This window comes from Lepidochelys olivacea, assembly GCF_965140295.1.
Source record: "Lepidochelys olivacea isolate rLepOli2 genome assembly, chromosome: 4".
Taxonomy (NCBI): domain Eukaryota; kingdom Metazoa; phylum Chordata; order Testudines; family Cheloniidae; genus Lepidochelys; species Lepidochelys olivacea.
The window spans coordinates 24907418-24933553 of record NC_140414.1 but is presented as its reverse complement, the minus strand read 5'-3'; the positions used below and the strand labels follow the sequence as shown (position 1 = coordinate 24933553).

The following is a 26136-nucleotide window of genomic DNA, read 5'->3' as shown; positions in this document are numbered from 1 at the left end:
AGAGGGGTTCTCTATGTTTTTGAATCTAATTACCCTGTAAGATATATACCATCCTGATTTTACAGGGGGGATTTCTTTATTTCTATTTACTTCTATTTTTTATTAAAAGTCTTCTTGTAAAACACTGAATGCTTTTTCATTGTTCTCAGATCCAAGGGTTTGGGTTTGTGGTCACCTATGCAAATTGGTGAGGCTTTTTATCCAACATTTCCCAGGAAAGGGGGGGTGCAAGTGTTGGGAGGATTGTTCATTGTTCTTAAGATCCAAGGGTCTGGGTCTGTAGTCACCTAGGCAAATTGGTGAGGCTTTTTACCAAACCTTGTCCAGGAAGTGGGCTGCAAGGTTTTGGGAAGTATTTTGGGGGGAAGGACGCGTCCAAACAGCTCTTCCCCAGTAACCAGTATTAGTTTGGTGGTGGTAGCGGCCTGTCCAAGGGGTAATATTTTGTACCTTGGGGAAGTTTTGACCTAAGCTGGTAAAGATAAGCTTAGGAGGTTTTTCATGCAGGTCCCCACATCTGCACCCTAGAGTTCAGAGTGGGGGAGGAACCTTGACATGGTGGCACAGTGGTGGGATTAACCTGAAATCATTTTGAGATCCAGTTGAGATTTTTTGAACTAGAAATACAGATTTTAAAAAGGAATTTTTAGGAAGTCCAGAAAGCAGCTTTGAAACTGAAAGCAGCTTGGTTTCTCTCTGCTTTGTGGCCAAGCAGAGACAAAAGGGGATTATCTTGTGAATTGCAGGTTTTCTTTGCCTAGAGGCAGGGTACTTAACTCCTGCAGGGAAATTCACAGTCTTCCAACCCAGAGGTTTTTTTTTTTTTTTCTTTTCTTCCTAAAAGTAAATAGGGGGTGTGTGCTCTACCCATTTGCCTGGAGACAAAAGTGGCAGGGTTTTTTTTTAGGATTTTGATTTTTTTTTTTTTGTTTTACAAGGAGCACAGGTTTGAAAAGAAATTTTTTTTTCTTTGGGCTGGGTAAGCAGTTTTCCAAGTAGTTGGAGGTTTTTTGCTTTAATTTGGGCCCAGAGCAGAGACAAGGGAATTGTCTTTTTCTGTAGGCTGACAATCACTATCAGAGAATAGGTACTCTATTCCAGCACAGCAAAAGTTTACAGCCAAGTTTTGTTTGTTTATTTCTAAACCTCGGGTGTAAAGTTAGTTAAAAACAGAGAGGTTAGAATGGCCAAATCCTCAGCTCGACTACAGCTGGAATTAGCCAAATTTCAGGCTGAGGAAAAACAAAGGGAACATGAAAGACAGATAGAACTCATGCGGCTGGAGAAGGAGGTACAGGAGGCTGCCCACAAGAGGGAAATGGAGGCAAGGAAGCATGTGGAGGAGATGGAGAGGATAAAGGCCCAGCAGAATATACCAACAAACCCTAGCAATCCTTCTCCAGGTACCACTTCCCATCCCAGAAAGTTCCCCACCTACAAGGCAGGTGATGATACTGAGGCCTTCTTAGAAAACTTCGAAAGGGCCTGCCTTGGGTACAACATCTCTACTGACCAATACATGGTAGAGCTGAGGCCGCAGCTCAGTGGACCCTTAGCTGAGGTGGCAGCTGAAATGCCTAAAGAACACATGAACAAGTATGAACTGTTTAAATCCAAGGCGAGAGTCAGAATGGGGATAACACCCGAGCAGTCTCGTCGGAGGTTCAGAGCCCTAAGGTGGAAACCAGACATGTCATTTACCCGACATGCCTACCACATTGTAAAACATTGGGATGCCTGGATATCAGGAGCAAGTGTTGAATCTCCAGTAAATTTGCCCTTCCTAATGCAAATGGAACAATTCTTAGAGGGTGTTCCTGAGGAAATAGAAAGATACATCCTAGATGGGAAACCCAAAACTGTAATTGAGGCAGGAGAGATTGGAGCCAGATGGGTGGAGGTGGCAGAGAAGAAGAAAACTGGTCGCAGTTGGAGCGGAGACCAGAAGGGACCACCCCAGACCACACCCTATTACCGGGGGCCGCCCAAAGCCCCACCTACCTCCCAAAGAACCCTCCAGACCCCTTATCGTCCCACCACCCCGTTCTCCAGCAACCCTCCTCGCCCCGGTGACCCGTCAGCTGGACGATGTTTTAAATGTAACGAGCTGGGGCATGTAAAGGCCAACTGCCCCAAGAACCCCAACAGATTACAGTTCATTGCACCGGAATCACACCAGAGGTCCACAGGCCCAGATACCTCCCAGATACCCTTGGAGCGGAGGGAAACTGTGAGTGTGGGTGGGAAGAAGGTCACCGCGTGGAGGGACACCGGAGCACAAGTGTCAGCTATTCATGCTTCCTTAGTGGACCCCAATTTAATCAACCCAGAGATCCAAGTGACGATTCAACCCTTCAAGTCCAACTCTTTCAATTTGCCTACAGCCAAGTTGCCTGTCCAGTACAAGGGCTGGTCAGGAATGTGGACTTTTGCAGTCTATGATGATTATCCCATCCCCATGCTGTTGGGGGAAGACTTGGCCAATCATGTGAAGCAGGCCAAGAGGGTGGGAATGGTCACCCGCAACCAGGCTAAACAAGCCGTGAGGCCTAGCTCTGTTCCGGAAACTTCTATCAGGACCCAGTCAGAGGTGATGGACCTGGACCCCAGGCCAATGTCTGCAACAGCAGTAGTGGATCCAGTCCCAGAGACCCAGACGGAACCAGTCCCAGAACCGGAACCAGCCAAACAACCAACACCAGACCCCGTGTCAGCACTGAATCCAGTACTTGCAACCTCAACACCAGAGGGCCCCACCGAACCTGAACTGGCAGCAGCCGATAACCCTACACAAGAGGCTCAGCCGGAGCCTGAATCCCAACATAGTGCACCAGCGGAGAGCGGTTCACAGTCAACAGAAACAGCTCCATCCCCTATATCGCTTCCAGAGGGACCAAGCCTAGGTCCACAATCCCATGAGGAACTGATGTCTCCAGCATCAAGGGAACAGTTCCAGACCGAACAGGAAGCAGATGAAAGCCTCCAGAGAGCTTGGACGGCGGCACGGAGCAACCCACCGCCTCTCAGCTCTTCTAATCGATCCAGGTTTGTTGTAGAAAGAGGACTTTTATACAAGGAAACTCTTTCTGGGGGACACCAGGAGGACTGGCATCCTCAGAGACAGTTGGTAGTTCCAACTAAATACCGGGCCAAGCTCTTGAGCTTAGCCCATGATCACCCTAGTGGCCATGCTGGGGTGAACAGGACCAAAGACCGTTTGGGGGGGTCATTCCACTGGGAGGGAATGGGCAAGGATGTTTCTACCGATGTCCAGTCTTGTGAGGTGTGCCAAAGGGTGGGAAAACCCCAAGACCAGGTCAAAGCTCCTCTCCAGCCACTCCCCATCATTGAAGTTCCATTTCAGCGAGTAGCTGTGGATATTCTGGGTCCTTTTCCGAAAAAGACACCCAGAGGAAAGCAGTACATACTGACTTTCATGGATTTTGCCACCCGATGGCCGGAAGCAGTAGCTCTAAGCAACACCAGGGCTAAAAGTGTGTGCCAGGCACTAGCAGACATTTTTGCCAGGGTAGGTTGGCCCTCCGACATCCTCACAGATGCAGGGACTAATTTCCTGGCAGGAACTATGAAAAACCTTTGGGAAGCTCATGGGGTAAATCACTTGGTTGCCACTCCTTACCATCATCAAACAAATGGCATGGTGGAGAAGTTTAATGGAACTTTGGGGGCCATGATACGTAAATTCGTAAATGAGCACTCCAATGATTGGGACCTAGTATTGCAGCAGTTGCTCTTTGCCTACAGAGCTGTACCACATCCCAGTTTAGGGTTTTCCCCATTTGAACTTGTATATGGCCGTGAGGTTAAGGGGCCATTGCAGTTGGTGAAGCAGCAATGGGAGGGATTTACACCTTCTCCAGGAACTAACATTCTGGACTTTGTAACCAACCTACAAAACACCCTCCGAACCTCTTTAGCCCTTGCTAGAGAAAACTTACAGGATGCTCAAAAAGAGCAAAAAGCCTGGTATGATAAACATGCCAGAGAGCGTTCCTTCAAAGTAGGAGACCAGGTCATGGTCTTAAAGGCGCTCCAGGCCCATAAAATGGAAGCATCGTGGGAAGGGCCATTCGTGGTCCAGGAGCGCCTGGGAGCTGTTAATTATCTCATAGCATTCCCCACCTCCAACCGAAAGCCTAAGGTGTATCATATTAATTCTCTAAAGCCCTTTTATTCCAGAGAATTAAAGGTTTGTCAGTTTACAGCCCAGGGAGGAGACGACGCTGAGTGGCCTGAAGGTGTCTACTACGAAGGGAAATGTGCTGGTGGTGTGGAAGAGGTGAACCTCTCCATGACCCTTGGGCGTATGCAGCGACAGCAGATCCAGGAGCTGTGCACTAGCTACGCGCCAACGTTCTCAGCCACCCCAGGACTGACTGAACGGGCATACCACTCCATTGACACAGGTAATGCTCACCCAATTAGGGTCCAACCTTACCGGGTGTCTCCTCAAGCTAAAACTGCTATAGAACGGGAGATCCAGGATATGTTACAGATGGGTGTAATCCGCCCCTCTGAAAGTGCATGGGCATCTCCAGTGGTTCTAGTTCCCAAACCAGATGGGGAAATACGTTTTTGCGTGGACTACCGTAAGCTAAATGCTGTAACTCGCCCAGACAACTATCCCATGCCACGCACAGATGAACTATTAGAGAAACTGGGAAGGGCCCAGTTCATCTCTACCTTGGACTTAACCAAGGGGTACTGGCAGGTACCGCTAGATGAATCTGCCAAGGAAAGGTCAGCCTTCATCACACATCTCGGGCTGTATGAATTTAATGTACTCCCTTTCGGGCTGCGAAATGCACCCGCCACTTTCCAAAGACTTGTAGATGGTCTCCTAGCGGGATTAGGAGAATATGCAGTTGCCTACCTTGACGATGTGGCCATATTTTCGGATTCCTGGGCAGACCACCTGGAACATCTACAAAAAGTCCTTGAGCGCATAAGGGAGGCAGGACTAACTGTTAAGGCTAAGAAGTGTCAAATAGGCCTAAACAGAGTGACTTACCTTGGACACCAGGTGGGTCAAGGAACTATCAGCCCCCTACAGGCCAAAGTGGATGCTATCCAAAAGTGGCCTGTCCCAAGGTCAAAGAAACAGGTTCAATCCTTCTTAGGCTTGGCCGGTTATTACAGACCATTTGTACCGCACTACAGCCAAATTGCTGCCCCACTGACAGACCTAACCAAAAAGAAACAGCCAAATGCTGTTCAGTGGACCGGAAAGTGTCAGAAGGCCTTTAACAAGCTTAAAGCGACACTCATGTCTGACCCTATACTAAGGGCCCCAGACTTTGACAAACCGTTCCTAGTAACCACAGATGCATCCGAGCGTGGTGTGGGAGCAGTTTTAATGCAGAAAGGACCTGATCAAGAATTCCACCCTGTAGTGTTTCTCAGCAAAAAACTGTCTGAGAGGGAAAGCCACTGGTCAGTCACTGAAAAAGAATGTTATGCCATTGTCTACGCTCTGGAAAAGCTACGCCCATATGTTTGGGGACGGCGTTTCCACCTGCAAACCGACCATGCTGCACTAAAGTGGCTTCACACCGTCAAAGAAACTAACAAAAAACTTCTTCGGTGGAGTTTAGCTCTCCAAGATTTTGATTTCGACATCCAACACATCTCAGGAGCTTCTAACAAAGTGGCTGATGCACTCTCCCGTGAAAGTTTCCCAGAATCAACTGGTTAAAATCGTCCTTGAGATGTGGAAAATATTGTTAGTCTTTATGTACTTGGTAGTATATTTAGAGATGCATGTGTCTTATTAACTCTGTTTTCCTAGAGCTCCAGGAAGAAATCCCAGCCAGTGTTTCACCCTAGCTGAGATTTGGGGGGCGTGTCATAAATATAAAGGGAAGGGTAAACCCCTTTGAAATCCCTCCTGGCCAGGGGAAAGCTCCTCTCACCTGTAAAGGGTTAAGAAGCTAAAGGTAACCTCGCTGGCACCTGACCAAAATGACCAATGAGGAGACAAGATACTTTCAAAAGCTGGGAGGAGGGAGAGAAACAAAGGGCCTGTCTGTAGTCGTCTTGGCCGGGGACAGAACAGGAATGGAGTCTTAGAACTTTTAGTAAGTAATCTAGCTAGGTATGTGTTAGATTATGATTTCTTTAAATGGCTGAGAAAAGAATTGTGCTGAATAGAATAACTATTTCTGTCTGTGTATCTTTTTTGTAACTTAAGGTTTTGCCTAGAGGGGTTCTCTATGTTTTTGAATCTAATTACCCTGTAAGGTATATACCATCCTGATTTTACAGGGGGGATTTCTTTATTTCTATTTACTTCTATTTTTTATTAAAAGTCTTCTTGTAAAACACTGAATGCTTTTTCATTGTTCTCAGATCCAAGGGTTTGGGTTTGTGGTCACCTATGCAAATTGGTGAGGCTTTTTATCCAACATTTCCCAGGAAAGGGGGGGTGCAAGTGTTGGGAGGATTGTTCATTGTTCTTAAGATCCAAGGGTCTGGGTCTGTAGTCACCTAGGCAAATTGGTGAGGCTTTTTACCAAACCTTGTCCAGGAAGTGGGCTGCAAGGTTTTGGGAAGTATTTTGGGGGGAAGGACGCGTCCAAACAGCTCTTCCCCAGTAACCAGTATTAGTTTGGTGGTGGTAGCGGCCTGTCCAAGGGGTAATATTTTGTACCTTGGGGAAGTTTTGACCTAAGCTGGTAAAGATAAGCTTAGGAGGTTTTTCATGCAGGTCCCCACATCTGCACCCTAGAGTTCAGAGTGGGGGAGGAACCTTGACAGTTACAGAGACCAAATCAGCAAAGGAATTGTCTCTAATACTAATTCAAAGCCTTCCCATCTGGAACATGGTTCCATAGAGAAAAAAGACAAAAAATAAACAAGAACAATAAAGTTTAATAGGGAGAACTAGATACAGGTTTACTGCAGTTATTTTCCCTTAGGGAAATTAATAAAAAAAAATGCATCTGACTAACCATTCCGCAGTTCAGCTGCCTCAATTCACATTAGTCATATATTCCTTCACCGGCCAGCTGAGCAGTGGCCTACAGCTGCCTCTACTGTTCTACAGAAGTGTTTTTGAGCCTACAGTTCCTTACATTTCAAATGTGAGGAAGAAAACATCCCACTGCCTTTGTGCCAAAGCTACATCAGAGACCAAAAAGGCCCTAGAGCCAGAGTGGGTTAATGGGCAGATTTAAGTGTCAAAGGAGTCAACATTTGGAGCACTAGCTGCAGCAAGGTCTCTTTACCAAGTTGTACATAGATGGTATGATGGCAAGGGAGGCATCAGAGCCAGGGTAGGTGTGGATAACCTGAATTAGCACTTCCTCTCGACAGCATCTTCCAGTGGAGCTTGCAGTGGAATTAAAGCTGCTTCTGTCCAGCAGAAACTTCAGGGAGGACAGACAGCAACAATAATAAATTATTTATCTTCTCACAGGCTACTTACTTGTCCCCTCCTTGTGCCACTGCTGTAGTATGAGTGCTCCCATGTCTTTTAAAATAGCAACCATCACCACCATCACTTCAACCTATCTTTCCTGGTCACCGTTGCCAGCCTGTAGAAATAGCTTCTTCATTTATAATAGAACTCATTGAAAAAAAGATGACGATTTTCAGGAGAAAGTTTTTCCCTTAATTTTTCAGTTTTTCAATTAAAAATTAGAATTTTGGGGCTTTTGAAATTTGTATTCAGTAATTTTTCCTTAAACAGAGACTTTTGAGGGTTTTGTTTTCCTGGTTTACATTAAAATAACAGAAAATTAAAACCGTCCTTTAAAATGTTTGGTTAGATCAAAAAGTCATTTTTCAATGAATAATTGTTTATAAATTGAAGCTGGTAAAAAAAGAGTCTAATGTTTTATGTTTGCTTAGTATTGTACATGCACATTTCTACAGCACGTGAGAAGTGGTGGAAGAAACTATTATTTACACCTCCTTGCACCAGCTTCAATTAATCGGATTAATTGTGACTGTCACACTTTTAATGTATTCAAGTTCAGTCTGAGTTTTGGACAATTGTATGCGTCAGTTTTGAATTTTATTTTTTAGCAAGAATTGGTCATCAATCCATCAAACATTTTTTTAAAATTTTGGCTCTATTAGAAACTTATGGCATAGATCCTTTAGAATAAGACATGTAACTTAGCAATAAGTCATCTCACTCTATAGCAAGAATCCACTAAAGTATTAACAATAATAAACCGCTTTTTATTAACAACAACATGTTTATTTCACTGGTTTAAGTATATGAAATGTACTTTGACCCCACTTTAACTGAACACTTGGTTTTTGACATGCTATTTTTGGAGCTAAAGTTACTAGACAAAGTCCTCATAAAATGGTGACCTTATCACTTTATTTGCACTCTTCATACTAACTGTATGTAGTTTAAAGTCTCTCTTTTTTAAAACATGAATACAAAAAGAATGAATTAAAAGAGAGAAAGAGAAATAAAGACATTTCAGTATTTTTGACACAAGTTCCACGTTGGAGCTGTTACATTGGGAACTTGCTCCCACCCTTGGTGTGAAATAGCTACATTTAACAACCTTCCAGGCATGCTGCAAAAGACATCTATTTGATAGGGCATTTGGAGAAGGCTAAGGGCCTGTTCCTGGAATGAGGAGGAGAGGAAAATGAGCTTTTTGTAAATTCTTGTCTAGGTGGCCAATTTAAGTTACTGTTTCGGTCTGAAAGTTGTTTTTTAATGCTGGTAAGGGTATTATTATATTGTAAATTCAGTTTGGCATCAGGACACCTACAGCCTTTGTATAGGTGACTCATTATTTAAATGTAATAAAACAAATAATTAAAAAGGGGATTATAATATTAACAGTTAGTGATGGACCACTTCAACGGTTCGGAGAAGCACCCAAAAAACAAAACAAAAAACACAGAAAAATCCCTTTATCTGAACTTCTGAAAATCATAGAATCATAGAATATCAGGGTTGGAAGGGACCTCAGGTCGTCATCTAGTCGAACCCCCTGCTCAAAGCAGGGCCAATCCCCAACTAAATCATCCCAGCCAGGGCTTTGTCAAGCCTTACCTTAAAAATATCTAAGGAAGGAGATTCCACCACCTCCCTAGGGAACGCATTCCAGTGTTTCACCACCCTCCTAGTGAAAAAGTTTTTCCTAATATCCAACCTAAACCTCCCCCACTGCAACTTGAGACCATGACTCCTTTTTCTGTCATCAACTACCACTGAGAACACCTATCCACACACAACATGCCCCCTTCAGAGTATTCCTCATTCAGGCCTGAGTTGCTCAACTCATCCTTGTCCACTAACTGTCTGGCCTACAAGCCTCCAGGTTTGCTCTGCAGTTCCTACCCTCTCCCTTCCACAAATCCTCCCTTATCTCTAAAGATTAATTTATTCCAATACCAGAAAACCATATCTGGCCTTCTGTATAACACAGGCCATACGACGCACCCAAAATAATTCCAATAGTACATCTTTTCGGAAAAAAGCATCCAATCTTGATTTAAAAATCACCAGTGATGAAGAGTCCACCACCACCCTTGGTAAATTTTTCCAGTGGTTAATTGCTCTCACTCTTAAAAAATTCATGCCTTATTTCCTTCTGAATTTATCTAGTTTCAGCTTCCAGCCATTGGATAGCGTTATACCTTTCTGAGCTAGATTGAAAAGCACATTATTAAATATGTATTCCGCATGTAAATACCTATAGACTGTAATCAAGTCACCCCTTAACCTTCTCTTTGTTAAAGCTAAATAGATTGAACTCTTTGAGTCTACCAAGATGAGTTATGGCCTGAGCTGCTTCTGTGCTAAAAGACTTTCAATTTTTGCATGTTTTGGTCCACCAGGCATTCTGGGGCACATTAAACTCAGGCGCCATAAGAATTCAAAGTGAAGGTACTTGAGCTTAGTTCAGATGCATTTAGACCCCACAACTGTGTGTGTGTGTGGTGTGTATGTACTGGGTGAGAGTTGGAAACCATGGAGAGGGATAACAGAGGGGAAACGGCAAGTTGCATCTAGTAAATAGCAGGGTGACTAGGGTTTGGGAAGGCAGAAAGGCCAGCCAGCTCATGGGTGGAGTGAACAGTAGCACTCAATGACCAGGGAGGTGCTCCTTTACCAAATCAACCTCAACTGTTTAGAAAAGGGCTAGGACTGAGTTTCAAAACAATGGGACTTAATTGTGTAAGAGCAGGTTCATGCAACCCTAGTCACAATGAAGGATCCTTAATACTGCTAGCCATGCTAGCAGGCAGCACTACACCAAACTGGCTGTTAAATCATTTTGCATTTATGGTACCACAGAATTCTCGACCTCACTTTGTAACATTCAATGTCACAAAAGCATTGCCAAATGTGCTTATCCTTCCAGCAGTCCATTTCACACAGTGCCCAGAGACCTGACTGCGGAACAATTGTACTGTATGTTCACAAATAAGAAATCATAATTTTCCTTCACAGCCTGGGGGTGAATGAATATATCAAAGACTATATCATTAGCAAAATTAACCAATTTTTCTCTTACACAGAAAGATTAATCATCTTCTGCCTCTGTTCAGGCTGAATAAAACCAGTCATTAGTCAACAGGAACAAACTTTTAAAGACATATTTATGGGGAATAGAATATCGTACCTGGAATAACTTCAAAGAGGAACTTCCCTGGGCTTTCTTCATTGCCAGGATGCTCAATTACTCTGTTTCCAGGCAGGAAAATAGCACCCTAAAAATCAACAAATAGGATCAGAACTTCTGTCTTGCTCTTAAAATATTATTGATTTTTCTCTCAAACTTTGGTATATAAAAATTATTAAAGAAGGCATCAGTAAATGTCTGGGAACCTGGCTAGGTATGGGGAGGAGTCAGCCAAGCTAACTGCTGGTGCCTCCTTGTGATGGATGTTCAGTGCAGGAACTCCCATAGGGAATTGATACAGTGATCAGATAAAATGGATTGGTACAGGATTAAAAGGAGGCATTCTTTAAAGGAGCCGAGAAAGGGGGTTAGGAGTTCCTGCGACTGGTACAGCGTTGAGTTAACCCCTCCTTCCTTTTTGGGCTCCCTTTTAGCACTGGTATGAGGGGGGATGTGGCTGGGACCAGGATAGGGAAGGAGGCAACCCCGAGTGTATGGAAAGGGAAATGGAATTACCAGCACTGTACCAGTTTATCTACCACGTACTCCCAGATATTTAAGAAAAAAAGTTGTGACCTAATTAAAACTACAATCGAGGCTTCTTCCAGCATGATCAGACAATTATATGGAGAGAGAGACTCTAGCCAGCTCAACCATGAACAACCTCCTGAACTGAACTCAATATATAAAGCCTTGGATTCTCCATGGTAATCTGAAACTGAACTCTGCAGGATCTCTGGATTCTGCAGCACTTTGGTATGGCAGTTTGGAGATTTTGCAGCATATTTAAATTAAAAACTGGATTAAAAAATATTTTCATAGGAAAATGAACAGTACAGTCCATTTCAGAGTAACAGCCGTGTTAGTCTGTATTCGCAAAAAGAAAAGGAGTACTTGTGGCACCTTAGAGACTAACCAAATTTATTTGAGCATAAGCTTTCATGAGCTACAGCTCACTTCATCGGATGCATACAGTCAATGTAATTTCTCCTGTGATTTCTCTTATATGACATAACTGCATCATAGGGGGATGCTGGAAGTTTGGGCAGCTGTGCAAGGGACAGTCAGGCATAAGGTACATGGGAAGGTCTGAGAAGCAGTTGTAGATTGTGAGAGATACTTGTAAAATCATCAGAAAAATTAACAACAACGATGAATTTAAATTTATCAATAGAAATAAGATGCCATGCAGACAAATGTGAAAGTTCATGCCTTTAGAGCTATTGTGTCACTTTCTGCAAACAAAGCAAGACAACACTGTATTAATTACACATGCTTCACATTTTTAAATTGATCTTCATAACCATTAGAGCTAGAAACGTTTTTTTTAACAAAAAAGAAAGAAAACTGACTCCAGAGCACAATTCTGTGACAAATGGTGGGAAAGGATTGGGTTTCACATCACTTTCTGCAGGTATATTTCTCTGCTCTCTACCTCCTGCTTCCATCCTGACCAATAACTAATCACTCTCTTCTTGATCCCCCCCCTTTCCGGGGAATCCTTTGTATCCTGTCTTCGCAGCCAGTCTTCCCATCCTGCCCACTTCAGCTGCATAATGGAGACAACCTCTGTGACATATGCTGAAAGACTTTATTACATATTTTATACCCTTTAGGTAGTACCTGGAATTTTAAACTAAATATTCAATCCAAAAAGGTTATCAAAACCAGTCTCCTGTTTACCTTGACATCACAAGATTAAAAACATTTTGAGATGCACTTAAATGAAATCATCACTGGGATCTTTTCCCTTGACACCCTATATCTGACAGATACATCATTCCTTCCTATGAGACTTCTTTTTTTCATTGTCATATGGTGTCATATCCTCCCAACCTTCCACGCAAGTCACAATTAAACTATGATGAGTCGGACATCGGAGGTACATTTTCAGAGCAGTAGGGAGAGAATTAGATGAATAATCTCCATTAATGGGAATTACATGCCTACTTCCCAATACTCTACAATTGCCACAGCAGGGTCCGGCCTTATCTTCGAAGTAGATGAAAGGCGACGTATGTAATTCACACGTCTAAATAACTGGAGTCCATTTTCCATTGTTCACAGTTTAAGAGAACTGAGAATCACGGTGACTGTCATGAAGTCAACTGCATGATTATATTATATACACATGCACACACAATACTACAATTTAACATCTGGGGTGAAACAGATAGAGTAGAGTGAGGAAATACATAATTAGCAAAGATTCTCTCTTTAACATAATTGTGAATAGACTCCTAAGAAAGGGAACATAAGGAAATCATCTCAAGTTAACAGCCACCCTGCTGTGTTTTAGATCACTTGGTGCACTGCATACCTTCACAAAGCGTGTGGGCTGAAAATCCTTGTGGAACTTTGACTGAAATAACCGTGTGCAAGTCCCTGCAGGATCCTTGGCCACTCAGGGCTTTCCATTCCTCATCATACCACACACCATAGCTATGCAGGCCGTCACAGATTCAAGATAGACTCAAGTCTTGCTCCAAGGACCTGATTTTGCAAGGTGTTGAACTCTCTCAACTCCCAGTGAAGTCATTGGGAGATGAGTGAGCTCAGCACCTGGCAGAATTGTACTCAGCACCTCACCAAACTGAACTCGAGAAGCACAAGTCTTTAATACATGATGCAAAGACTTCTTCAGTTGTAGTTGCACATTAGAATCAACCACAACAGCAGACAAATTTTTATTTAATAGGGACAACACTACACATACTTATTAGCCAGTGCACTATAAACGAACATTCCTTGCTCTAATTATTGCTTGACAGAAAATACTTTACTGTAATTATGGTTACACTAATAGTCTGTCCCTTTTCTCATTCACACTACTATGCTGAGGTAACTGTATTTACAAGGAATGTGTTTCAGGAGATCTGGGTTCAGTTCCTGACTCAGCTACAGACTTCTTGTGTGGTACAGGGTAAATCACTTAATCTATCTTGTATAGTAATATTTAATCTTAATACAAATCACTTACTACTACTTGTGGAATAATACTTCCTTTCTCTCACCTGTTGCCTGTCTTGTCTATTTAGACTGTAAACTCTTCAAGGCTGAGATTGGCTATAACATGTTTGTCCAGTTCCACAATCTCATTCGGCATCTCTTAGCACTACTGTAATGCAAACGACAATAAAGGACCATGTAACTGGACGGTTCGAACAAATTCTGTTCCTTATGTTATGCTAGGATGAAAGAAACACAGCTCTTTTGCATATGAGAATCTAAAACAATGATTCAACATTGCAATCTGAAACTTTCCACGTGTCAAATCCTTTCAGTCTCTCAATCCGAGTCTCAATAAATTGGCTTGGAAAATAATTTGTTGGTAGTTCTTTTTGCTCAGAGATTTGGCAACTCTTTCATGGCTTCATTACCCCTCCCCATCTGTTCATTTCCCTATCCACATTTTAAATATCAACCTAGTTATGCTGCTGGCAATTTTAATATTTATAGCAAAAAGTCAAACTTTTCTTAAGTTGGCCTGGATTGCTCCCTAATCTTTGTTGTAAGGGCTGGCTATTAAAGCTGAACTTATTTGAACTTGTCTCTCTAAAGTTCCTCGCAGAGCCCTGCAAATGGTGTAGGGACATTTGATGATCTTCACAATCTACACTAGATTTTTGCTCTCTAAATTAACGATGTAAATCCTTCACTCAGATTACATTATGCTCCTATTGACGGGTAATGCTCGTCATTTTTTCCTTGGCCTCCAAAACGTGCAGGAAGTACCACCCATCAAAGGATTTTAAAAAGCTATTTTCTTTGTGGTTGCATAGAAACAGTGTGCCCAAGTGGTAGTCCCAGGTCAATTTTTTGAAGGGGGCAATTGAGTATTTATTCATTCAGAGCATGCAGATGCTAAACTATTTTTGTGCATGCGTGTTTTAGGGCCTGAAAAATGCACGTGCAGGTATTTGTGTACATAAAGCTGTATGTTCAGTAAAGAAGTCCAAGTTTCAGCTTGTTTGAAAAAACATCTTTTTTGTATATACATATATATTTAGTCCTCTAAAACTCACTTTAAGATGTGTTTCCTTCTTTGATTTGAACGTTCTCTTCTGCCCCTATTTTGACTTTCACTCCAATCACCACCTTTTATTCCCCCCCCAATCTTTTTACTATTACTCTCAACACATTTCTTTGAAGTGTCACTGTTATGATTTATTTTTAGCCCAAGTCTAGGAACTTGCCCAACCATAGCCACATATTTAGCTTCTTTTCTTCCAGGAATATCCCGGTACAGTGGGGTAGTGTATGTGTGAATGCGCGCACTCACACAGAAATTACTCCCACTAGGTAAATCTTTCTACTTCATTTTTCCTGCTCCTTTCCTGCTCTTTTGTTTTTTAACTCTATATTTCTTTTAGTTTTATAAATTCACTATTAATTTTTAAAACAGTGTAAATTTTTACTTTTTATCACTGTTTAATTCAAGTACAAATAGTAGTGGAAAATAGAGGACATCTCTCTAACCAAGCACCACACCATAGTGTCCGTGCACACTGTGTATCCATAGCTATAGAAATTAAGCTACTAGAAAAAAACCCAACACTGATAACCCACAGTTATCACAACTGTAATGGCCCATGACATGCCAATCACAAGTTGAAATCAGTGTTTTCAGTTATTAGAAACAAGACAAAGACAGAAAATCTGACAATGTTCCTGTAAAGGCAAGGATAACAACAGACAGAAGGGTCTGGAAGCTTGTCATAGAATCATAGAATATCAGGGTTGGAAGGGATCTCAGGAGGTCATCTAGTCCAACCGCCTGCTCAAAGCAGGACCAATCCCCAATTAAATCATCCCAGCCAGGGCTTTGTCAAGCCTGACCTGTCAGAGAAATCAGAAAAAAAAAAAAGGAAGAAATAAGAAAGAGTATGCTGCCCAAAAACTGTTTCCAAAAGGTGCTACAGTGTAAGTCTGACTCTAGATTGACTTGTTAGCCTAGGATTCTCTGCCTGTGGGGCACCGCATCACAAGAAACCATATTACATTAAAACAAAAATCACTTGCTTTAGTTGTACCCATTAAAGATTAAAGGAACTGATTTATGGAAAGGAGTTTATCCTCACACCTGCTAACTTACTTCATTACTGCTTTTATTCACCTAGGGGCAGATTTCTGATACTGCTCAGTATGTATAAGGGTACCTTAGTCTGCAAGACGACCCATTTCAATCAATGGAACAAACCACAGAGCAATACTCAGCAGGAGTAAGTATACCAGAATTTAGGTCTTAAAAAAAAGTTCTAGGAGCAGAACTCATCACCTTCTACAACATCTAATTTTCCCCCTTTTCATCGAAATAAATGTATATAACATGTCTAATCTTGCAGGTTTTACTCAATCCTTGTTCAGGCAAAATTCCAATGGGAGCAGGTTTTCTTCAAACTTCTGCCATTTTTTTTAATTGCCGCCTTCTTATTTCTCGGAAAGATTCTCAACTGTTTACTCTTTGATAATGGCTTCCTCTGTTTACAAAAACATTATATATGTTTTGTTTTTTTCTCTTCTAGAGCGAAAACCTGATACGTTTGACACACACTTTTCTTTAGAGGTCAAAGATGGAATATCCATATTAGTTTTTGGTTTGTTCCTAATAATTCCTGTTAAGACCCAGAGATCTGGTTTGATCCCATTTTTTACTTCCACAGTTATACAGATCTCCTGAGGGGAGTGTCTTGTTAAAATTTTCTTCTGTTAAATCAATCCAATCCATATAAATTTCCAAAAAGAGTTTTCTATTTCTGAGTAGGGACTGAAGGATTAAGCTCAATACATTTATAATAACTGCAGCTGGTCAAAAGTGATAATTCTTTTTGAAAATATAATTTTTGTTCTGCGGATTTTGAAAAAGAACAATTTTATTCAAAAGCTTGTAAAAAAATTATTAAAAAAAATTAGGTATTTTGGCTTCCCCATTTTGCCCCTGAAAAGGGAAAAGGAAGCGACAAGGGGAAGCAGGGGGGAGGGCACCCAAACTAAAAATGTAAATATTACAAAAAAAAAGCACTTTTGAAAAAAGGCCATTTTTCAAAAATATTTCCCACCAGCTTTAATTGAGAGCCTTATGCAGTTAATATCTAGCTATATACTTTGGGTCAATCTTTCTCTCATTGAAATCAGCTGGAGCTCTGAAGTTGGCCTCAACAAGAGAAGATACATTCTAACATTTGTTACAATATATTTGAGTTTGTTCAGGTCTTTATATGGCTAAACCCAATGCAATACTTAATCCCCAATCCTGAAAAACTCTGGGCACTTCCTAGAAGTACTGAGTGTCCTCAGGTGCAACTAAGTCAATCTCAGCACCTCACAGGATCAAACCCATACAAAACAATTTTTCAGAAATGTATCTTTCCTCCCTGCTGTATTTAAGCCTACCATTCCTATATGCTAATAATTCCTTCATGACACCTCTGGCAGGTGCTAACCCAGAAAAAAAATAAAAGAGAGAAAGATTATTGTCACGTTTCTACAAGAAAATATGTTCTTCTGGGAAAAAACCCCAAAACCTCGTGGTTTGTTTGCCACAGTTTCCTGACCATTAATACAAGCTCTACAGAATTATTCATTGAACATTAAGCAATAAGAGGCCAGACTAGATCATCAGAATGTTCCCTTCTGGACCTGGCATCTATGAATTACACACATAGGCTATGCCTACACTTAGGGTGGCATGCAGACAGCGATGAAAGTAAAATTGAACTCTTACTGGTGCGGGGCCTCATGTGGAAGGGGTGGAGCTGGGGGGGGGGGTCAGCATCCCCCCAGGCAGCCCATCTGCACTGCCTGGCCTGCACAGTGGTGATTTAAAGGGCCCAGGGCTGCTGCTCTTTTTGCCACGACCACCACCCCGTTGGCGGCCCAAGGGCATGGGGGGGCAAAAAGGGCAACGATGTTACAGCACTGCCATGGCAACGCTTTAAGCAGGGTCCTCTGCCGCGGCAGCGCTTCAACATCGCTGTCGCTTTTGCTTGCCCCCATCGGCAGCCCTGCCAGTAGGGACCCAGCAGGGCTGCCAACGTGGGGCGCAAAAGGGGCAGCAACGTTCAAGTCGGCTGTAAAGGCCGGTACCGGTGGCCACTTTTTACCAGTACACCGTACCAGCCCCTACCACCTTACTTTCACCCCTGCATGGAGAGTAACAGACACTGCACTCCCAGTTAAAACAGAATAAATATCAGTGTAGACATAGTGTGTACAGTAGGGATATGTAGGGGTGGATATGTAGTGGATATGGGCTCTCTACACACCCAAGGGGATATGTAGTCTACAAGGGCTCTCTACACATCCAAGCAAAGCCTCCCATGCTACATGCCTCATGTCTACAGGCAGTGTAGTTTCCCGCTGCCAGTGTCTTTCCCAGCTGCCTCCTGCTGCCGGATCCTTTCCTCACTGCAACAAAGGGTGGGGAGCAGGGGGCTGCCGGAGCCTTTCCCCACTGTCTCAGTGTTTCACCGTGGCATGTAGCTATGCACCATAGAGATAAGTGTTGACACAGCCAGTTTTAAACTGCAGCGTGTAGCTGCACTTGTTGTGCCTGTAATCTCATGCAGATGTAAGGGTAGACATAGCCTTAACAGGACAAAAGTTGTGATTCTCATTTCTTCAGGGTTTTTTTTGTGGAAACCACTTTTAAAGTTTCAGTTAAAAACACATTCAGATATCCACATTAACCGGAAAAATGCAGTGGGGAATAAAAGCCTTAAAATGAGAAAGTTAAGGCTCCTATAGAACCATTAACTTATCTACATCACACCACTGTCTGTATCTCAGAACATGCATTAAACATGCTAAATAATATATTTGAAGGGGCAAAACTCTCCTGTTTGTAGAATGGTCATGTTTGCAGCCAAATGCCCAGATAAGACAAGCCATGGAGAAGGTAAGAAGGGAATGCTTCACGCACACCTGCTGCTGCTCCTCTAACTAGCCTTCTGATCAGCGGTGGTAAGTAAGGGACATGGCCATCAAGTTGTTGTGACAACCAGGCAAGGTACTAACAAACTTCAACAGGACTTTATTTTTAAAGTGGAAACCTCTTTACCAAGCTGCTGCTGCATCCTCCGTAACTCTCAGTCCTCCTCCTCAACTTCGCCCCCCTTCCTTCCTGTTTCCTGTCCTTTCAGACTCCCAACAGCCAGTGCTCCCAGTTCTAATAATTACAAGCAGCATCTGAACACCACATAAGTCCACCCCTACATGGAGACAGGGGCCCAAACTCCATGTACGTTGGAGCTCTACAGAAACAACAAAGGCTGCTGCAGTAAACAGCTTCAGTAGTGGCTGTAGTGAACTTATGTAAGTGCTACACACCCTGACCTGAAGTTGAAGGCAGAAAAATATTTTCTCCCTCTAAACTCCTGTCTTATTTCCTGGCAAACATCCCACTTATTTTACCTGCGTGCACAGACTGGAATACGGGCACAAGCTGTAGAGCTATTTTTTTAAAAACAGAAAATACAAGATATGCACAGTGTGGCCATGTTAATGTCACTGGGGGAACTTAAGCTTTCACATTGCTTGATTTTATTGTAATTGTGCAGTTTTAGCATTGCATTAATACAGGCCTTGCATTTCATTTCCTAGGATTATTTTTTAAAGGGATAAAGAGGAAAAGGAAACAAAGTGCCTGCTCACTGGCTAGTTCCGTCAGTGTCCTAGCAATTTGGGAAAACTGCACTTACATGCGGTGTATGCATATGTGTACTGATTACATTCGATCCACACCTATGATAAGAGATTAGGGCATGTCATGATCAGGCCTTTAGACAGTTGCACAGTATAAGTATGTATTAGTAAGAGATTTTCCATGGCTGATGCTCCAAACAGCGTTTTTTATACAGTCACAACACTTCATTAACTCAAAATCAACATTTTAACCCTAGCATTTCCAAAAAGATTATTTCCATGGTAAGTTGGAACTCTCCACGTTCACCTGTTCTTGAGTTATCTGAGGAGGAAAAAAATGATTTTAAGAACAGGAAAATGTATATTTTATCACCCTTTTATAAGTCAGATGTGGCTAACCAAAACTATCTCAACATTTCAAAAGAATAGTACAAAACAAAAATCATCTTTGGGCAGAGACCAAGCATGGAAAGTTGCAGCACAAAGGGGAACTTTTCTGGAAGTTATAAGCAAGCAGAAATATGGAGTTATAATGGAAATCATTTTGAAACCTTGGCTACAAGCAGTTGGTAACAAGTATAATAAATAAAATTTAAGACAAGGAGCGTTTTCATGCCTGATTCAGATTTCCATCTGAAACTGCTTTTTTAAACTCAAACTCTACACAGAAAATACATAACACTGGATATTGCTTTTGGAATAAGTGTCATTCATTGGACACTGGATCAGGAGCATGAATAAGTGCATACATAAAAGATACCCAAGACAAATAATTAAATATTTTTTTAAATTAATCTAACGTAACGTATGCAAAACCAAGGCGATCTAATCTACAGAATTATAAAATAAAAACAAAACTACAAATGAGGGAATAGATGAAATATGTATTTAACTTCCCAGCTTATCATTAGCAGAGGTGACAAAGAGCTTTATTTACAATATATCACACCTTTTGATTATTTGATGTAAAAAAGAGCCTTTAATGCTTATTTTCTATATTTTACAATGAAATGTCTGACAAATTTCAGAGAAAATAATGACTAAAACCAGAACAAGACAGTCATAATATTTATCACCCATATCTGTTGCAAGTTCATCTCCTCCTGCAACTTGAAGTCTACATCCATGTTTAAGTGACATCTACATTTGTATTAAAGGTTTCAGAGTGGTAGCCGTGTTAGTCTGTATCAGCAAAAACAATGAGGAGTCCTTGTGGCACCTTAGAGACTAACATTTATTTGGGCGTAAGCTTTTGTGGGCTAACACACTTCATCAGATGCATGAAGTGAAAAAAAGTAGGCAAGTATAAATATACAGCACATGAAAAGGTGGGAGTTGCCTTACCAAGTTGGGGGGGAGGGTCAGTGCTAATGAGGCCAATTCAATTAGGGTGGATGTGGCCCATTCCCAACAGTTGACAAGAAGGGGTGAATATCGACAAAGGAGAAATTGCTTTTTGTAGTGCTAACCATTGGCCTCGTTAGCACTACAAAAAAGTAATTTTCCCTCTTTTCATGTGCTGTATATTTATACCTGCCTACTTTTTTTTCACTCCATGCATCTGATGAAGTGGGTTTTAGCCCACGAAAGCTTATGCCCAAATAAATTTGTTAGTCTCTCAGGTGCCACAAAGACTCCCCGTTGTTTTCATTTATATTAAAGGATCCCAGATGGAAACACCATACAAGGCAATTAGTGAGCTTCATAAAGAAAAGATGCACTTGAATGGTAATTTGGGTTATTTTGTGGTCTGCCCACAAAACTGTTGTTGGAAACAAACAGATATCAAAGAGAAAAGGTTATTTTTAAATATAGCTTTGTTTGTGCAACATGCACCTGGCTTCTTCAGTCTGAGGGGGAAGTTTTAAAGAAAATGAAACTAAGAACTTTTCACTTCCCATTCTGCCTGGTTTCACACAAATCTGGATGTTATTTACTTCCCCTTTTTATAAGTTCTGTAACTATTTATATAGCATACCAAGAGTATCAGACAGTGAATGCTTGATTGGTGTCTTACGATCTGTCAGAAAGTTTCATATGAGCATTCAGGCAATCAGAGAATAAATCTGTAGACTAAAGAAACTCCATTCCCCGCTGCGGCATATGACTGAACTACAGTGTGGATGACAGCTTGCCTTCAGGCATCATTTTACCATCAGTCTCATTGCTCAGTTGCACTGGTGTGCCCATGTGTATAATATATGATCTTTCTTTAATGCTTGGATAAACCATGAATTTTCCAAAGTGTCGTACAAGCTTCTGAAGTTTCAAAATGTTAAGTATCCATTCTCCCCCTCTCCAACCCTCTGCTACTGGGGGTGGGAGAGAAGGAACCACTACTCGGGAAAAAAAATCTCAGATCTAAGAAGGGTATTCATCTTGATCATAAAACCATGGAACAGATTTCCAGGGAGGGTGAGGGCAGAAGGGCGGCAGAATGATTGCTTTGAGATGCTATCAAGAAAGGGGAAAATGTATTTTGCCTAATTTCAAGCTCATCTGAACGCTGTGGGTTCAAAAGTCTGACACCGTCTCATGTTACTGGACTCTCATTCCACTGCTGGAAAAAGCAGCAGCATGGGGAAAGAGAAAATCTAGTGAAACACATACACAACGGGCTAAATTCTGTGTTCCATCCACACACCCTGTGCCACCCTCTTGACCCTCCCCTCCGCCCCAAGCACCGAATTTGGATCACTATTTATATACACATTCTTGTGACAAGCACATGGGGGATAAGGCTCATAGTCCGATCAACATCTCCAGCAGTGTGCAGCTGAAGGAAGAGAGAAAACGGAGCAAAGCTGCTGCACTCATCAGGGTCCTGCAGCCTGACTTTCCGCTTGCAAGGAGATTACTCAGCCCCAGCCTGGAGTTTGAAGAGCTGGTACTGGGGTGAACCTAGAACCCTACTCTCAACTCTCATCTCCCCTGCACCACCCAAAGGAGACCTACTACCTCTGTAGCACATAAACTATATCACAGCAGGCAGGAGTGGTCTGGTTAACTTAAGAATTTGTGACCTAGTTTTTAACCAGACCCCAAAGCCATCAATGGGAGGGGGACAGGAAAACCCCCAGTTAATATCTTGGCAGCACATCATTTCTACAAACCAAGTGACACTGAAATGGTAGCTGAATAATTTTTTCCTAGAAATGAGAATGCTACATATTAGAAGCCTCTAACACAGGAAAATTAAGTGACTGATGAAATATTTTGTTCTATGGGGAGTGGATTTAAGGAAGCCAGGCTAGTTTGGATTAGAAACTTAATTTGACAGTATGAACTCACAGTTGCAATATCTCAATTGTACTCTCTAAGAGACACTGTATCCTTCTCTAATCCCCTGTAACACTTGGGGTATTCTTCTGCATGTGAATATCATGCTAAACAAGCAAGAAGAGCAAGAATATTTACTGCATAAGTGTCTCATGACAGTCAGATGACAGAGTATTTTTCCATCTTGTACTTTCTATTTAGCACGGTAAGATTGGTGTATCAGCTGTGTAATTTGTTCACCTGTCATATCCCCTGAAGTTTCTGATACCTGAATACACTATTCAAACCCTATTTGATCTTCACCATAGGTCTAGAACACTTGATGACAAAATCAGATTTTCCCCAGGGAAACTGATTAGCCATTGAGTTTGTCTCCTTATGAAACTCCATATATTTTCTTTCTGCACTCAATATTTCTTAACTTCTCCCTTCCTCTATTATTTTAATTTTGTAACTATTTCCGAACTCTGTAAAAAATATAGAGATGCAGTTCGTCTGTAAGTGCTATAAAAGTAAGGGCCTGATTATGCAACTGTTAGATTGAGCAGCATTTGTTCACTACTAACTTCAATACAACTACTTTCCAAATAAATGATAGTAAGGGTTGCAGCACTGGGCCCTATAGTTGTAAGGTATGCCATTCTTATTTATTTGTACTTCAGTAGCATCCAAAGACAAACAGGATCAGGGCCTTACTGCAGTAGTCATGATACATACACATAGTAAAACAATCCCTGCCACAAACAGCAATTAGGGTTGCCAAGTCTCCAGGAATTAAAGATTAATCTTTAATTAAAGATAATGTCATGTGATGAAACCTCCGGGAATTCGTCCAACCAAAGTTGGCAACCCTAATGGCAATCTAAATGTACAGGTCAGAAGAAGGTTATGGAGAAATAGCTGCTTTAGCAAATAACATAAGGAAGCATAATAGATTATGCTGAATTTTTCTGTTATGTGGGATTGATGACACATGACTATCATTAATAGTTATTTGTTCTTTTTGCAGCATCTTGAAGGAATATCTGGTTTCCCTTTACTCCTATTAAGGAATATATTTATGAATAAATGGTTTGTACAAGCTAATGTCTTAACTAGGAGTTCAGACTCTCCTTTGGCAAAGGTGCTGCTTTACTCAAGTGTCCTAAACTTTAATACTTTAGTCAAACATTAATGATACATCAGTTATTACAATTCCAGGGAAAAAAACTCACATGGCATGCTCTCCATGGTTCCACCCGCACAAGTGGCTAGTCTTAATAAGTTTTAAGACACTTACTGGCAGCTCCGGAATTAAAAAATTCACTTTAACTGTTTTCCGAACTCCATGGAAAGAGTCTGAATGTATTGTCATGAAACCACATCTTTATTATCTCAAATAACAGCATTTCACAGAGCTTAGCTAAATGTATATAGACTAGCTATTTGTTCTTTTTTCCCTTACAGAACATCATTTGAAGAGAAGATCTGAATCAAGTAACCAGCAGTTCTCACTTCTTCTATTCTCCCCAACCTTCTTAATCATCTGTACCATTTCTACATTATCAACTTGTCTTTCCACTTTACAGTAGAGCAGCTGTCTTAAAAATATATTTTTCCCTACCTGATTTGAAACTCCCGTGGGAGATTTTATGAAAGTTTTGTACAGTTTCACAGAAACTATGAGTTTTATTTTATGTAGATGATTTTTCCTTCTTCCTTACTTGGAAGTTGGTTAACCATATCATCACAGAGTTTTCTGTGCTGGTAGCAAAAGCTACAGTGCATTTGCTAGTGAATGATCCATATTCAAATGTGGTTGACTGAAGTGAGGCATCTAAAACAGGGTGGGATTTGCAAAATGGCTCAGCACTGGACAAATTCAGCTCCCATTGAGCTCAATGATAAAATTCACATGGACCTCCTTGGGAGGAGTGAGGGCTAAGCACTTCTGAAGATCCAACCTCCTATTTTCAGAACCGCCACATCTCCCCAGATCCCAACAAAGTCAGTGGCAGCTGCAAATGTGCTGCACCTTTGAGAAATTACACCTGCAATTTAGGTGCCTAACTTGAGGAATCCATATTTAAACTTTGTAATCATAGATCTCATTAACTTATTGTGAGAGCGTGACATTTATCAATGCATCCCCTTTAGGGGAACATTGTTATTCTCCAGTTACTGGAGGAAAACCTGAGGTACAGACTGGCTACGTGACTTGTTTAAATCACAGTGCAAATCTGTTGCAGAGTTGAAGATAGAACCCAGATCATCTGTCTTCCAATCTTGTGCTGTAACTAAAAAACAAAAATCCATCGCTCCACTCTGCCACAAAGCACTGCCACATTTAAGGTTTTCACACCTTGGCTATGCAATATGACTAGTTTTATCAGGTCTATCACGATGTTACAGCCTGTCTGAGCTTTGTTTTACCCCAGTGTCATTTACAATTATGGAGTTTATAAACAATATTACATGTTGTGAAGCAAAAGGACTCTCTGACCCCCCAGCTGCAGAAAACAGAATAATCTACCGGATGTCAGAACACCACTCCAACATCACTTCAGCCTCTACTGAGAGAAACTCAGATATCAGTAGGTGTGACCAAAGTATGCAAACCTTTCATGGGATTACACTTCAGCCTGGAGAAACCATTATGCCTATTAGATCTGACTGTTCGTGCCAGTCATTATCACTACATTACATTATCATTAACTAACAACAGTTGATTTTAAAACATTCTACAGTCATTTACTTTGCTTCCTGCTGTTATAAGCCATCAAATAATTTAGCAATGATTGCATAGCAATCAAATTACAATCTAATAGTTACAGCCTTGCAGGGTCACTCCTGGTAACTGTGAACCAAACAGGGCAAACGTTCTGCCTACTGAGCTTAGCTGGTATTTTAAAGATGAACAATGTTATTCTTCTTTTCAGCTCAAGGGGTAGATGGTTTTCTAATGGAGATTTTTTTCCTCCCTATGTACTTTGGGGATATTCAATCTCATCACTGGATATTTTATGATGAAAACAGAGGGAATTATAAATATTGGCTTGCCACTGTAATATACCCTTCATGTTGTGCTGCATGACACAGAGAAGAATATAGAGACAGAGGGAAAAAATCTAAAGCAACAAAATGCATGACAGTTCTGAGGAAGGGAAGGTACCAGACATTCTATACTTAAGTGTGAGAGATTATTATACTCCTTAACCTATTAATAAAGCTATTAAAGTAACGCTATTACTGGAGGATACAAGACAGGCACAGGGAGGCCAATTCCCCACGGTCTTGAAATTTGTGAAGCCATTTATATCTGTGCAGAGTGACTACTAAGCTGGCATAAAATGCTACCAAATAGGAGTGGCAGTATTTTGCACAGATGTATATGACTACACCAGGTGCAAGGCAGTGGAGAATCAGGCCCAATAAAGGTTTTGTGTAGAAATGATACATTGGTGGTAAGGGGATTGATCTCCTTGCTAAATGGTCATAATGGATGTGAAATTCAGATAGGAGAGGAACAGCCTCTCCCTTGCTTTCACTCAGACTGAACATTTGTTTTGTTAAGGTGTTATAGGAAAATCAGTCACTGCACATGTACAGA

General features: G+C 41.5%; 1 protein-coding gene across 5 annotated transcripts in view; it reads right to left on the bottom strand.

Moving 5' to 3' along the window:
- The window catches only part of ARHGAP24 (Rho GTPase activating protein 24), a 352414-nt gene that overhangs the window by 221195 nt on the left and 105083 nt on the right, over positions 1 to 26136 (bottom strand). For all 5 annotated transcript variants that reach the window (XM_084625625.1, XM_084625623.1, XM_084625624.1 and 2 more), the window contains one exon: positions 10626 to 10713. In XM_084625625.1, coding sequence (XP_084481751.1) covers positions 10626 to 10713 — 88 coding nt within the window. The remainder of the gene's footprint in view (positions 1 to 10625; positions 10714 to 26136) is intronic.